This window comes from Lissotriton vulgaris, chromosome 2_1, assembly GCF_964263255.1.
Source record: "Lissotriton vulgaris chromosome 2_1, aLisVul1.2, whole genome shotgun sequence".
Taxonomy (NCBI): Eukaryota; Metazoa; Chordata; class Amphibia; order Caudata; family Salamandridae; genus Lissotriton; species Lissotriton vulgaris.
This window is the reverse complement of record NC_141687.1, coordinates 1,971,386,023-1,971,401,103: the sequence shown is the minus strand read 5'-3', so window position 1 is coordinate 1,971,401,103 and position 15,081 is coordinate 1,971,386,023. Positions and strand designations below refer to the sequence as shown.

General features: G+C 45.8%; 1 protein-coding gene across 3 annotated transcripts in view; it reads right to left on the bottom strand.

The window, feature by feature from the left end:
* LOC147733582 (protein regulator of cytokinesis 1-like) overlaps nucleotides 1–15,081 on the bottom strand; it is a 324,524-nt gene that overhangs the window by 242,888 nt on the left and 66,555 nt on the right. For all 3 annotated transcript variants that reach the window (XM_086958989.1, XM_086958988.1, XM_086958990.1), the window contains exon 2: nucleotides 6,837–6,969. In XM_086958989.1, the coding sequence (XP_086815115.1) occupies nucleotides 6,837–6,969 (133 nt within the window). The remainder of the gene's footprint in view (nucleotides 1–6,836; nucleotides 6,970–15,081) is intronic.

Below are 15,081 nucleotides of genomic sequence, written 5' to 3'. Positions count from 1 at the left end.
CGGGGAGGCGGGAGGGTGCTTATGACTTTAATGAGTATACCCCTGGAAGAGAACTAGGATTACAGGTAAGTAACTAATCCTTCTCTTCCAGGGGATACTCATTAATAGTCATAAGCACTGAATAGAGTAGCAAGCTCATACCCACCAGAAGCAGGCGAACAGATAAAAGCATAGTCATACTTTAAAATCACAGTGTTTAACTAGTATTAGCAAACAAATTTCTGAGTGATGCTTGTCCCACTTGTGCATCAGTCTGCGCATCAGAATCCAAACAGTAATGGCGTGTAAACGTATGCACTGAACGCCAAGTAGCTGCTTTACATATCTCTGACATAGCTACATTCCTAAGGAGAGCTGTGGTAGAAGCTTTTCCCCTCGTAGAATGAGCCCTAGATCTACCTGATAAAGACTTTTGGGATAGCTGATAAGCCAGTAAGATACATGACACTATCCACCTAGAAATGGATCTCTTGGATGCTGCCAAACCAGTATTTGTAGGACCATAGTTCACAAACAGACCCGTCTGTCTCAAAGACTTTGTTTTATCTAAGTAAAATTTCAAAACCCTTTTTAGATCTAATGAATGTAAAGTCCGTTCTGCCGGACTTGAAGGGTTCGGAAAGAAAGTAGGCAATGTTATGGATTGGTTAATATGAAAATCCGACACCACCTTAGGTAGGAGAGTAGTCCCCATATGAAGATCTTGAAGAAGATGAAGACGATGTGGAAGATGGAGTAGGAGTTCCAAGTCTTCTTTGAGGAGTTGCCGATCGCTGCCTCCTCCGCTCCCTTGAACGAGATTTCTCTCTCACTAAGGATCTTGAGCGTGATCTTCTATGCAGCTCTGTCCGAGGGACCGGAGCTCTCTCCCCCATTATCGGACGCATCTTCCAATGCCTTAAACTTCCCAACCACCTTGGTGACAAGTTAATAGGCCGCTTTGTAAGCTCAGGTGAAGCTTCAGGTGACACCTGCACAATATTCAGCTCTGCGGAAGACTTGGAAGCTCTAGAAGCTGCACTGTGTTCAGAAACCAATGAACCAGACGGAGTCCGCTGTCTGGGCACCAACTGTCTGTCATCTGCCCTGAGGTTGAGCCCGAATGAGCCACCACAGAAGAGTCCTGGTGCACTATCTCTTGCCCCACTGCAGATCTGTTGTCTTGCTGATCATGCGGGGAAGTCTCCACTCTATGTTCGGGCCTTATTTCTGACCTCGACAAAGACTTAATTGAGGTCCGGGAGGCTGGTCTTGATAGTCTCGACTCCGACCTATGTTCAGGTGGGGGAGACCTAGACACTCCATGCTTCGAGCCCGAAGCATGCTTCGACGTCTACCTACGTCGCGATGGAGACCTGGATCTTCTCTTTTTATGTCTCGACGTCGCATCCTTCGACGTCATTCTTTCTCTCGACGTCGACCTTTTCCTCGACGAAGACGTATGTCTCCCTCTCGACCTCGGTCTATCCTTCGACGTCGACCGATGACTTCCTCGACGTCGACCCCTTTTCCTTCAACGTCGACCCTTTATCCTTCGACGTCGACACACGATCCTTCGACATCGGACATCTCTCGTCCCTCGACATCGACCTCATACGATCCTTCGACGTCAAGCGTTGCACGCCCGACGTCGTCCTCACTGCAATCGACACCAATTGCCTCGTCGAAAAGGATTTCGACGGCGACTGCCTTACGGGCGAAGTCCTCGACGTCGATGGAGCTCTCTTCGACGCCGACGGCGATCTGGTTCTCGACGTCGAGCGCACCTTTTTTTGACGGCGACGCTCCCTGGAGTCGATATTTCTTAGTTCTACCTTCTGGAGACGCTGATCTTCGACGTTTGGGCTGAGAAGATGGCTTAGCAGATGATAATAGGCCTTTAGAACTCTTCTCACCACGGTTTTCTCGCTCTAGAAGGCCCAGCAGCCTCATTTTCCCTCTTTCTTTTAAAGTTCTATTTGAAAGGTTGAGGCAGTGATAACATTCTTCCACCTTATGAGAAGCTGGAAGACACCAAACAAACTGAGTGTGGGTCAGTTTTCGACATCTTCTTCCCACAGGAAGGACATTTGTAAAATAAAGGTGGCATTCTGACTAAAAAACACCAACAGCTTATTCGAAAGAGGATAACAAACCACCACCAAAGCTATATTTAGTAAAAAAAAGGCAAGAAAAACCAAGTTCTGACAGAAAATACTTCAAATGAGCAGAGCTCAAGTTCCAGGTTCCTCACAGAACAAGCCGGAAAAAAGAAATGACCTAACTGTCACCTGTGGGGCATGATGGGAACAGAGTTCTCCAGGAGGCCTTAAAGGCAAAGTGTGCAGATTCTCTGGGGCCTTAAAGGCAGGGTGCCAGTCTGATTTTCTGTACACAGACATTTTTTCATATGCAGCCCTTTTAGGCTAATAACTGTTTACAACAGGTTCTTTGATAAAAAATAAAAGGTTTTTCATGGCTATGAAATGCATTTTAGGCTCATGCCCGTTTATTGCATTTATATACAGCATATTTTCATGCTTCAGAACGTGTAAGGTTTGGTTTGATTAGCCTATGTGTTAATGTTAGGCTGCATATTATGGTCATTATACATGTATATGTGTATAATTACTTAGTACTATGTACTTTTGGTTATATTTACACATATATATGTATATTGTTTATGTGTTCCGGGTCCCCGCTCATGGGCGGAGATAATTCAGTGCTTATGACTATTAATGAGTATCCCCTGGAAGAGAAACATCGGTATCATAGCCAGAATATCCTACACTCGCCGCCCAGGAGGATAGGCCAGAAACTGCACTGAACAGCTCAGATGAAAGGAGGCGTCTATGAGGGAGTCAGGTGTGACTTCAGCACGTTGCTATTGAACTCCAGCGAAAGTAGGAGGTTCGCCATAGTCTGGAGGTTGGCGAAAACAGATTGGGCCAAGCTCACCTTCAACAGCTAGGCGTAAAGATAGGGGAAGACTGGCAACCCTGATCTTGCAGACTAGCTGCGACCACTGCCATCACCTTGGTGACGACCCGAGGGGCGCTGGTAAGCCAAAGTGGAGTACAGGGAACGGAAAGTGCTTGTGGCTTACCGTGAACTGCAGGTAACACCAATAAGTAGGCAGGATGGGAATGTGAAAATTGGCGTACTGCAAGTCCAACTATATAATCTGATCTCGGACAGACAAGAGCGATCTTGAGCTTTTCATTTTCAAGGAAGTAGTTGAGGGCTTGCAGATCTAGGATAGGACGAAAGCTTATAGCAACCGCCTACTTCTGACACCGGAATCTTTTCTATGGCTCCCTTAACCCAGAGAGTCCTTGCTTTATCCTGAAGCAAGTTCAGGAGGTCTTCCATCAGCCGGTCATAAGTTGGAGGGATAGTGGTGAAGGGGAGGGAGTAGCCCCTTCGGACTATCTGAAAACACTTCCAATGTAATCTTTTGGCAGTGATGATGGCGGATCCTGTCACCATTTGGCAGCTTATGATCTTGAAGAGACAGACTAGGAAGGTTTAGAGGCTGCACGGGAGGAGTGGACTAAGGAGCCGCACCAACGGTGGGGAGTCGAAAGGAGCCGCACCCACAGGTATCGAAAGGAGCCGCAGCCAAACAGAGGCTGCGGAATATGCGAGATCTTGTGGCTGTGATATGGCTGGCCCAGCTGAAAGCCCCCTCCGTGGCTACAAAAGGAGCAAAAGGCAGACAAGGACGGGAGGCCACAGAGAGGCCCAAGGACTTTGCCTTAGCCCAAAGTCTTTAAAGTGCTCAAGGGCCACGTCTGCCTTGTCTCCGAAAAGACGGGCGCATCAAAGGGCATGTCCAACAAGGACGGGAGGCCACAGAGAGGCCCAAGGACTTTGCCATAGCCCAAAGTCTTTAAAGTGCTCAAGGGCCACGTCTGCCTTGTCTCCGTAAAGACGGGCGCCATCAAAGGGCATGTCCAAAAAGGAAGCCTGACCATCCCCATTACAGCCAAAGATCTCAGGAGTGGCATCACCCTGCCCAGTGTGTCGGTCATTTCAACTCCACAACGAATGGTGAACTTTGACGCATCTCACCCGTCTGATTCTGCTTGGGAGATAATGGCATGGGCCTCCTTTGGAATCTGTGGCAGCCCTTGCAAAACAATGTCCCACAAGAAGTGAGAGTAACAGCCCAATAGGCATGCAGTGTTCACAGACGGCAATCCAAGGCTGGCAGAAAAAAATAAAAGTCTTGCCCCAACTATCCAGCCTCTTGGATTCCCTCTACGGGTGTGCGGAAGAGACACACCTTGTGAGGTAGCGGCTTGGACCAGCAAGCTCTTAGGGGTAGGGTGATTGGTGAGTAAGTTTGGGTCGCCCGGTGCACGGGCGATGGCAGGTGGTGATTGCCCTACATACAGGCGCCCCTGTGTTGGGGTTGGACCAGGTTACCAGAAGGACATAAGTCATGGTCTCGTTGACAGGCAGGAGAGACACAGCTGTAGGACCTCTGTAAAGATGTTTGTCTTAGCATCCGATGAAGGTCTAGGAACTCAGCTGCCCATCTCACCGCCATAGCGTATGAAGCTCCCTGCTCCATAGCCACAGTAGGGGGAGAAAGCCAGCCAGAATCTGGAGACTTATCCGTTCTACTGACCTCACCCAGTTTCTCATACTAGTCCATTTCCTGCTCAGGCTGGTCTTGTAAAGGGTCCAGCGACCCCTCCCATTCTTTCTCTATTTCAAAGCCTTCAAAATAAGGCTGAGGAACCGCCTGAGGATTCAAGGGTGCAAGCTCTGGGTCGTTGGGGATAAGAATGGGGTTGGCGTCGCCGGAGGGCACTGGCTCCGTCTGGAGACTATGTGGTGGCCAGCACAGGGCTAGACTGCACCGTAGTGCCACTGGATCTACTGGTTGCATCAGAGCCAGAGCTGCCAGTGCAAAACCTGATGGAGCCCTCTGAGCCTCTGGGGCCCAAAAGGCACGCCAGGAAGTTCAGATCACCCCCAAATATGAAGCACATGGCATCATAAAATCCTTTAAGCTGGGCGGGGACTGGTCAGGCGCCTGGAAAGCACGTTGAGGAGATTAGGGACTACGTACAAACAAACGCGTGATGGGTGCCTAAATGGACTATATTTAGTTTGTAAAGTTCAAATACAGACTGAAGGAAATACTGAATGGATAATCTCAATTAATTTCTGAACTGGACTTATTCCTAAAACATAATACTAGCTGAAGATTGGGCCTCAAAAATCAGTCAGGAGAGGAAGTTCTAATGCGCTCACTCTCTTCACTAGTGCCCCAGCTGTGTAAAAACCGTTACGCCCGAGTGAGCATTACAAATGTCATAGCAGGAATCTTCTAAGCCTCTTTAGATGCCACTCCTCAGTGCTCTCACTTGGCCTGGGCCCCTTCACTTCCCCATCAGACAAGTGGAAGATGCTCACCACGACATTGCTTACATGGACATTCATCAGTGAACCCTCCGGGTTGTAGAGCACCTCCAGCTTACAACCACCACTTCAATCCTGTGATGCTGGTATCCTTCTCTCTCCATGTCTACTGAGGTACATGTTTCTCTAGGCGACAGACCACTGTGCTCAGACAGCCTTCTTGGCTGCTGTCCATGCCATGACCCTGATTATCTATTTCTTAACTCATTTTCTTTAGAAAAAGGGGGGCGGGGGGGGGAACAATGTTCACAAATATTTAATTTTATCAACATATCTGTCCCTGCGATCCTCAAAATGCCACATACATAAATGTAACTATGAATAAGTGATATTGATGACAGTGTGAGGATGTGAATGGGTATTTAGATCAAATTATCTGTGTGCGATGCATTTTTAAAATCTTGAAATTGTTTATGTAAAATAAGTAACAGCCCTAGAATCAGATCACAGGAGAATGATATAATCTGGAAATAACGTTGCTGTTTGTAATGTCTAACCAAAGTAGACTTATGAAACCGTCTCCGAGCCAAACTGCACAGGTACACGTCCAATGAACGTGGACAAAATCCTCAACTATCACACTCCCACATCAACTTGCAAACGTCCAAGCCATGCCCTACAACAAACACCAAATGGATTAGCTCTGGACGTTCAACAGACCCCTGTTCAAATTCCAATGTTAAGTTAGCCACAAAATACTAATCCTATCCCTAACTTCTAACACCATGTACCTTTCCCCTTGCGCTCGCCAACACCTCCAGCCATACACAACCTGCCCACCTCATTTTATGTCCTTTCAAATTATAACCTTTTGAGCAGAACACCCAACCTCTACAGCAAAGCACTTCGTTTCTTGTCAGCTTGCAAGACACTTAGAGTTAAACTAAGAACCAATAAGTCCCCAATTGAACTCTGAACTCTTTCTACCAACTAACGACTTACTTCACTGTCCCAGAGACTCCTTATAAGCTTTATCTATATTAGTTCAAGTCATTACAGTCTTCTTCACCCCATTTCCTTGCCCATATATACCCTAGCCAGAGCAGCCACCACAATGTTATGAATTTGTACAGCTAAGTAATGCACTGCCTTGGTCCTTGATAGTAAGCAAACAGTTAGGATAATGTGGCAACAAACATGTGGGGGGCTTTCTACACACTACTCAAAGTACATTCACGCCACTTTTAACTCACCTAAGACTTCTAGCATATAGACATTTGGATGTAACTTGCACTACAGATTTAGATTACAAAATTACCTATACCAGTCACCTTACCACAAATGCATTGGCATTACGAAAACTACGTAGCAAATTAATTAACCATTCTTTTTGTTGATCCCCCTTGTTCACACATTAACAGCACACACGCCTATTTGATGAAAAAAAAAAACACAACAACAATGAAAGTAGAGCTACTCACTTTAAAGTGCGTCTTCACAACATTGGTTCTTTGTATACGCTGATCTTCTGGTATGCCCATCTCATCCCAGATGCTTCGCAGCCTGTTTAGTGCCCTTTTCAAACACTGTACACTTTCTTCAGCTAATACTTCACTGAGGAAAAAAGATAAAATTAAACTCACAACATGAAACAAGCATTGGCTAAGCAAACAAGTCTTGCCTCCTGGGTGCCTGTGCGCCCATGTGGCTTTTGAGGAGGAGAAAAAAAATGTTTTTGCTGATGTGTTGCAGTGGCAAAAAAAAAGCACAAAGATATGTGGTCCTGCATGCGTTATCATGCATTTGCAGGTATAGAGCCACCCAGCACGAGATATATTCTTGCATGAGTCAATATACATGTGCGTGCGTGAAGTGTTCACCATGGTTTATTTTTAACTTTCAGTTCCAAGATGGAAGACAGCCGCTTTGGTACAGTAAATAAAAAAAAAGAACTCATACATGCTTTTTGTAAAAGAAGCATCCCTTCTCAGGAGCAAATTCTAGCTGGCAGGCCCTCAAGTGCTAAAGAAAACTTTATCGAAGAAAAGAAAATTGCAACAGAAAGGGAAGAGGCACAATGTAGGAGGAGAAGGAGGACGTCCATGCAGAGGGCATTAACAGACTGGGAGAAGCAAGGGAGGAGGTTGGGACAAGGGGAGAAAAAAACAAGCAAGACAGAGCAAGATAAAGAAGAGCTTGGGAATAGAGACTGGAACAATAAGAAGTAAGCAAGCTGAATATTTGAGGGGGAAGCAGCAAGTGAGGGAAAGAGCAAACACACACACACTCTGGTTGAACCCTGAAAGAAGATCAAGATAGCTCTCCAAAATGTGGACAGATACAAGTCATCCAATCAAAAAGATAGTAAAGAAGCTATGTTCCAGAGGAGTGACAACCCAGAGGAGGAAGAAAATACACTGAATAAAAAGCAAGCAAAAGAGATTGACAACCAAGTCAATCTCTAGTAAACAGTGGGCTGACTCGAAGCCCACTGAAAGTCTTGGTATTAACAATATGTCTGACCACAGACAGCTAAAAGCTGTCTGAAGAAGCGTATCAAGTTTACATCGCTAAAATGAAGTATGAAGAAGCTAAATCTAAATCCGTGGCCTCCAACAATCACATTATCAACCTTCGTTCCAGAGACATTTTAGACAGAGGTCAATACTGTTGCTGGCATATCCATAAGTCAATAGTAACCGCTTCTTTTCATAATGCAAATGTTAAAGCAGGAATTTAATGTATGTATTGTTTTTAGTTCGTTTTTGTCTTATTTGATGCAAACGTGTATAAAGACATAACATTCTTGCAGCCATGCTTCACATCACCTCCTGGGTTTAGCAACTGTTGATAATTAAAGTGTGCTAATGTTTTTTTTAATTGGTCAATTTACACACTTTTTTGGGGGGAATTAATGTATGTGTGGTTCCTTAAAGGACATAATACAGGTTTTCCGAACAGAACGGTTGGTTTAAGGAGGGGCTTAACTTCTGCTGGGCATATACACATTGACATGGTTTACAGGCTCTCTTTGGTGGCCCTGGTACTTTATGTTACAAATCGGTTACTATAGTTTTGAAATTTGAGACAAAAAAACACAAACAGTGCCAGCAAGCTGCAAGCACAGATCAGGGGCTTTGCAGAGCCCATTATTGGTTAATGTGCATGCCAGCAGATTATTATAAAAGGAACATAAGGAACATTCCCCCCTCCGCCCTCTCCCTCCCACCCTCAATTCACCAATGTGCCTGCCTTAGAGTGTATAGTGATTCCATATGGTTTATTGCGGCTCAGGAATTGCAGGTTGAGTACGTCAGGCAAACACGGCAGACGCGGGTACCTGGGACAAGTAAGTTCCGGGAAATCCTGCAAGAGTAAAGCAAATAAGGGACGCCAAATCTCCCGGAACGTGAACCCTGGTAAGTATTATTTTCTTCATTCCTAGGATATACCACAGCTTTCCTAGCCACCCAGTGTATGTAGGACATTGTGGGGGGCCCCAGTGAGCCAAAATATTCTGCATGGCTGTTCCTAGCGCCACTCGTATCAGCTGACTTCTCTTAGATTTCAATGGGTAAGCCAGCGGGTCAGGGACCCCCAACAGAACATGTGCGGGGAATCTCAATAGATGGATGTTTGGAGTTTGTCTATCTCATCTAACACAATATTGCGGAAGCGGAGGACATTCCCACAGTATGTAGATAAAGGTACCCTGTGCGCTGCAGTTCCTCCAGCATTCTGCACTCATTGAGGGTTAAATCTTATGTACTCTCACTGGTGTGTAGTACCAGTACGTTGGTACCTTCGTGTGTATGTGTGAGTCAGTTAGGGCTATGTTAGTGGCCATATGTCGGGATCTGCGGCAGATTACCTCCAACTCCTTATTACTTAGAGCTCTCCCCAAGTATTTTTCCCTTCTATTTCGCCCTGCATTGTGCATGTGTTTACAGCGCTCATTCAGCATTTTGTACAGTACTGATATCAATTTCTTATCAGAGGTCTTGGACAGAAATCAACGTTTGTACTTAGTGAGGTGACCTTGCGCTGCAACTTTAATTGGGGGCTGTAATATCCAATGTCTGAGCTGTAAATATCTCTAGGATACCAAAATCGTCCGTGATTTGCTGAATTGACAGAACCCCTTCCACGTCAAAGAAGTGACTGATGCCCCTGCATTCAGTGCAATGCCAATCAGTGAATTGGGACTCCACCACTCCCAGCTCAAAATCTTAGTTGTCGAACAAGGGGGTCAGAGGGGAAGGGAACGACATTAGGTTGTGCTTCACACTAGTGGGGTGAGCATTGGAAGAGCTTCGGTTGAGGCGAGAGACAATAGGGCCCTGTTGTGTGAACATTAGCTTCAAGAGCGGTGCGGCCACACTCTGTGAGACCCTGTGAGCCGGTAGCCGATCAGTCCAAGTCGGAACCAGCAGGTCAACGAAAGCACAACTGATAGTGAAGTGAAAGACTGCACCCGCACAGCACAGCTCTCACTGTGATAACCCCTGCAGATTAACAAGCAAAAATATAAACGACCAGGGCAGCTGCGGTTAATAGCGTTACTGGCACTGTGTGGAGCAGTGAATACAGGAGTTGAGGCCTAATACACGTACACAACTTATCGGGGGTGGTCCGGTCGAGCCCATCACGACACGAGCAAAGGAGTACTTGCACAGCCTGACCCCCAATCAGGAGCACAGTACCAGCTGAACTAATCCGTTGATTAGTATAAGGCCCTGTGAGTTAATAGCGCGTGCAAGTCAGGCCTTGTAGCAGTGAAGCGGCATCCTCGCCACAGAAAAATCACTGCGCTCTTTCAACAGAGAATCAAAGCGAAAAAAAGAGACAGCGTGACCCCAATTAAGCTGCCACAATGGGTAAGCCAGATAACTTACAATCCAAATTGCAGTTCGAACTGCGCAAGACTCCCCATTCGTGGGAAACGAGCACACCAGAGTCCGACGAGCACACCAGAGTCCGACGAGCACACCAGAGTCCGACGAGCCACCAGAAGTAGATACAGAGGCCATGGCAGAGCCGGACCGCAAGCATATTTTACGTGCAATGCAACAGAGCTTAACAAAATCGACAGCAAAATAGACTACATCACTTTCCGGATGGACAGAATGGCTGAACGATTAGATAAGCAGGGTGACAGACTGGATGCTGTTGAACAATGTGTCAAATGCAGAAGACACAATGTAAACTGAGGTTGAGTAGCACAAAACAATGGGCAAATTCCCAAAGACACTAAAGGCCAAAGCGGATGACCTGGAAGCCAGGTCACGCAGGAACAATATTAGAGTTCTTGGAATAGAGGAGTTGTCTAACATCAGTAATATGGAGCAGTATGTGGAGCACATACTAGTGGAACCTCTGGACATGAGCACCTTTGTTGTGGAGCAAGCACATCGTTCCCTGGCACCCTGACCAGTGCCAGGGGCAACTCCGAGACAGAACAGCTAGGCTATTAAATTACAGGGATCGGGATGCGGCCTGCGTAAAGCTCAAGAATTGGGCACACTTCGTCTGGAAGGTCGAGAGAGGTCTCGGTTTCAAGACTTTGCACAGCAAGTTAAGGAAGCGCGCCGTTTGTTTCTCCCTAGCAAGAAGAGGCTCCACGATTTAAACATCAAATACAGCATGCTATACTCAGCAAAGCTGCGGATAAAGTTGGAAGGTAGATTTCATTATCTCGAAGGTTCGGCCCAAGATGGCGGAGTGAGGACGCGAGCCAGCGGCAGCAAATCCTGGAGCTCTTCACCCCCTCCGCAATGAGACCGAAAGGCTGCTGTTTCTGAGCTAAAACCTTCAGAGCGTGAACAAGAAACTCTGATTGCACAGCGGATTTCAAAATAGAATCTTTCAAAACGCTCACTGATGTTCTGGCTTCTGAATCTATGCCGGACCATTAGGCAATCAATTAGACAGATCCATTGCCTGCTCTCTGGATCGGAGGTTGGCTGTATAGGCTTTCAACCTGCCCGCACCTGTTGGTCAGAAGTCATGTCTCCTAAGAACCCGCCGCGTACTACGCGGAACACTAAAGCTTCCGCCGCCTCTTCTTCCACGGATACGGGGGCCGTAAGCACAAGCACAACAACCTCGGCAGTCACGGCAGCACCTTCCCCACCTTCAACAGGTATGGGGGCGGGGATCACAACAACCGCGGCGAACGCTGCGGCGTCGGTACCTCCCATCGCCAACCCACGAGCTACGGACCCAGCAACTAAGCCTTTGGATTTCGCAGTTCTCCCGGTCTCTGAGGCTTCAGGGGGAGAGACAGGGCTGCGCGGCTCCAAGGAAAATCCTTCTATCACGGCGATGGCGGTGCTGGCTGAAAAGAATAAGGGCACTGAAAGAGCAGCTCCTGGTAAGCCTTTGATATGTCCCCCAGTGCTGACTGATATGAACACTTCCTTATTAAAGAAAACCGCCAAAAATGCTGCCAAACAAAAAGCTAAGTTGGGGGCTCTGGTGGGGTCTCTGATAGGGAGTAATGGGGCCAAAACTGCCGCAATTAACTGTACAAACACCCCCATTAGCCCAACTGATGTGTCTGATGTGTCCGTAAAAGTAACCCCGGAAGTCATAGTGGTTAATGGTGACCTAAACGATACAATACCAAATGGTCAAGAGTCAATAAACAATTTACCAAAGAAAATTATAACTGAAAACACAATATCAAATATCCAAGCTACCGATGAGGCTAGGACATTCAACCCTAACCTCACACAATCTATCGAAGTGCCACCGATTTTTCCCGGGTTAGCACCTGACTTAGCTGATGCAGGACTCAGCAGCATTCGATCACAACACAAGGAAAATAACAGCGCCTTAGCGGGGACAGACGAAGAAAACGCAGACCTGGATTCTCATGACTAATACGAATTGGAAACGGAAGAAGAAATGGCTGACCGATCTGGAAACTTAATAAAACCCTTGGCGACTAGAAGACGCAAAATAAAAGGCAAACTCAAGACTAAAAAAGGGGGCAAAGCTAGCTTCACCCTAAACGGAACTATTATCAACAATATTGCAACCACCAAGAAAATTCTGATCGATAAAAGCCCTCTCAGGAAATGGATAGAGGCTAAGGGGCTGGTAAAAAATATGACATTAAGGCTATCTGGGACAAGCCCCACGGATCCAGACCCAACCTCCGGCCTATTAAATAATTCAATTCACTCAGAAAACAATACTATAAATGAACCACTCAACGTTTCAGCCAATATCAGATAACTGCACTTCAACTTAAAGTTGAGGATTTAGAAAACAGGCAGAGAAGATCAAATTTGAGACTTTTTGGGGTGCCGCAAGGATCAGAAGGGTCAGACTCGAGAGCGTTTGTTAGCCTACTACAAATAGCTTTCCCGGACTTAGCAGATTAGGACTGGGATTCCCAAATCCAACGAGCACACCATTTGCCCCTAACCCAAAAGAACAAAGAGAGCAAATTCCCACATCCTTTTCTGATCTTTTTTGGTAATTTCTTGCTGAGACATGCCATATGGCAGAAAGCTCGACCTAATACTCCTATAACCATAGGGAATTTATCCTTATTTGTCCGGTCTGGTCTCAGCAAAGCCACCATGGATAGACGCTGGGAACTGCGCAAATTGATTGACCCAATTAAATTTGTGGGGGGGCAAGTCTTTCTTCAAGAACCAGCGCGCCCGAAAGTCATTAAAGGCAGGCTTACTCATTTCTTTAACGACCCTGGAGAAGTGGAACATTATCTTTCCGGACTAAGTGAAAGTTAAACTTTAGAGATCTAAACACTTTGTTAAAAGTACCATGCTTTTCTTGTTTTGACTTTGTTGATTTAATAGGTTATGGCTAAGGAAACTAAGTTCTAGGGGATGCAATGTTTTTCGGAGGGGGTAGTGGTGGGGCTCTTCAGGCAGTCTGCTGCAGAAGCTGCCTCTCCAATGGCAGCAGAACCTGAAGGGTGGTCCTTCCCGTTGCGGGTGGGTGACAGGGGGGTGGAGGGAGGGGGTCTTCGATTCATCGCAGGGGGGTGGGGGGATTGAAAAAATATGTTTGCAACCTGAGAGGGAGACTCGTTACAAACAACATAAATATAAGCAAATATTCATTTATGCACAGCTTTAGAATTGAAAATGTTACCACTTGGTTTATTATTGCGTTGGCTGTTTTGTTTTTAAATGTATAAAATAAAATGACTTGCTTGGAATGTCGCGGGGCTAAATAGTAAAAATAAGCGACGTCATGTGTCTGAAGAATTAAGACTACACAATCCCCATCTCATACTGCTTTCTAAAACGCACATAGCCGGCAAAGAGAAAAAATTACTTTGCCAACTAGGCTACGATATTGTTAGCCGTACTATGTTTGGGGCATCAATAAGAGGGGTAGCGATCCTCAAAGATAAACGATTTAAGGCTGAAATCCTTCAAACTGCTTACGACAAATATGGTAGATGGGTGATAGCTCAAATAAATATTGAAAATCATAAACATGTTTTTTGCGTGGTGTATGCCTCGAACCATGATGAACCTAAGATTTTTGATGATTTGAATATAAAACTGTTGGACTGGGATGGGGAACTTATTATAATGGGGGATTTCAATTGTATCATGAATTACCAATTAGACACTACTAGGCCAGGGAGCTTTCAACGAATGCGCAAAACTAGAGCCTCAATTTTAGATCTATGCTGCACCCATAATATTAAAGATGCATGGCGATATCTACACTCAAACTCTCCAGGCTATACATATTATTCCGCACCTCATAAACTCTGCTCCCGGTTGGACATGGCTTTTGTTATTATATTTCCTCTTTTTGAAGCGTTCCACTGTATGTTGGCCATGTTTTTGCCACTCTTCCTCCTCACTGCAGATCCGCCTTATTCTGAGGAACTCCCCGAAGGGGATACTCGCTTTTAGGGATTCTTGATGGAAGCTGGTTGCTTCCAATGTTGCGTTGGTGGCCGTACTCTTGCGATGCAAGGTGGTGTGGATTTGGTTGTCTCTGATGTAGATTTCTGTATCCAAAAAGACTACACGGTTTTTACTTGTTTCATAGGTGAATTTCAGTTGGGTGGTGCTGTTATTTAAAATTTCGAAGTAATCTCGAAACTCCTCTTCCGTGCCATCCCATATAATAAAAAGATCTATAAATCTCTTCCATGTGATGATCTTGTTCAGAAATTCATCATTTTCAGCTCTCCACGCCACCTCCTTTTCCCAGTATCCCATGGTCAGGCAGGCATAATTCGGACTAAAGGAAAAGCCCATCGCTGTGCCATTGCGTTGCCGGTACACCTCTTCTCCAATTAGGAAAATATTTTTATTGAGACAGATCTCAATCATCTCTCTCAACATGCTGTTATGATCATGATATTCAATGTTTCTTTCCTGTAAGAAGAAGTTGCATGCCTCTATGCAAAAATCATTCCCTATTGTTGTATATAAAGATACAACGTCCATTGTCACGAATAGGTAGGACTCCTGGCATGGTGTATTTTGTAACTAGTAGGAAAAACCAGCCCAAACTCAAAAAATGCCCGGGAGACTGCAAAACCTCCACCCCCCCGGGGTCCGCGAGGAGTGGGGGCTTTGTAACATCTTAAGTATGTCAGTTGTGTCTTGAATATAAGAGCTTAGCTGTTTTACATAGGGCTGTAAAAAGTAATCTATGAAATTTGCCACTGGTTCGAGTAGAGATCCTTTCGCCTATAGTATCGGTCGTCCTGGAGGT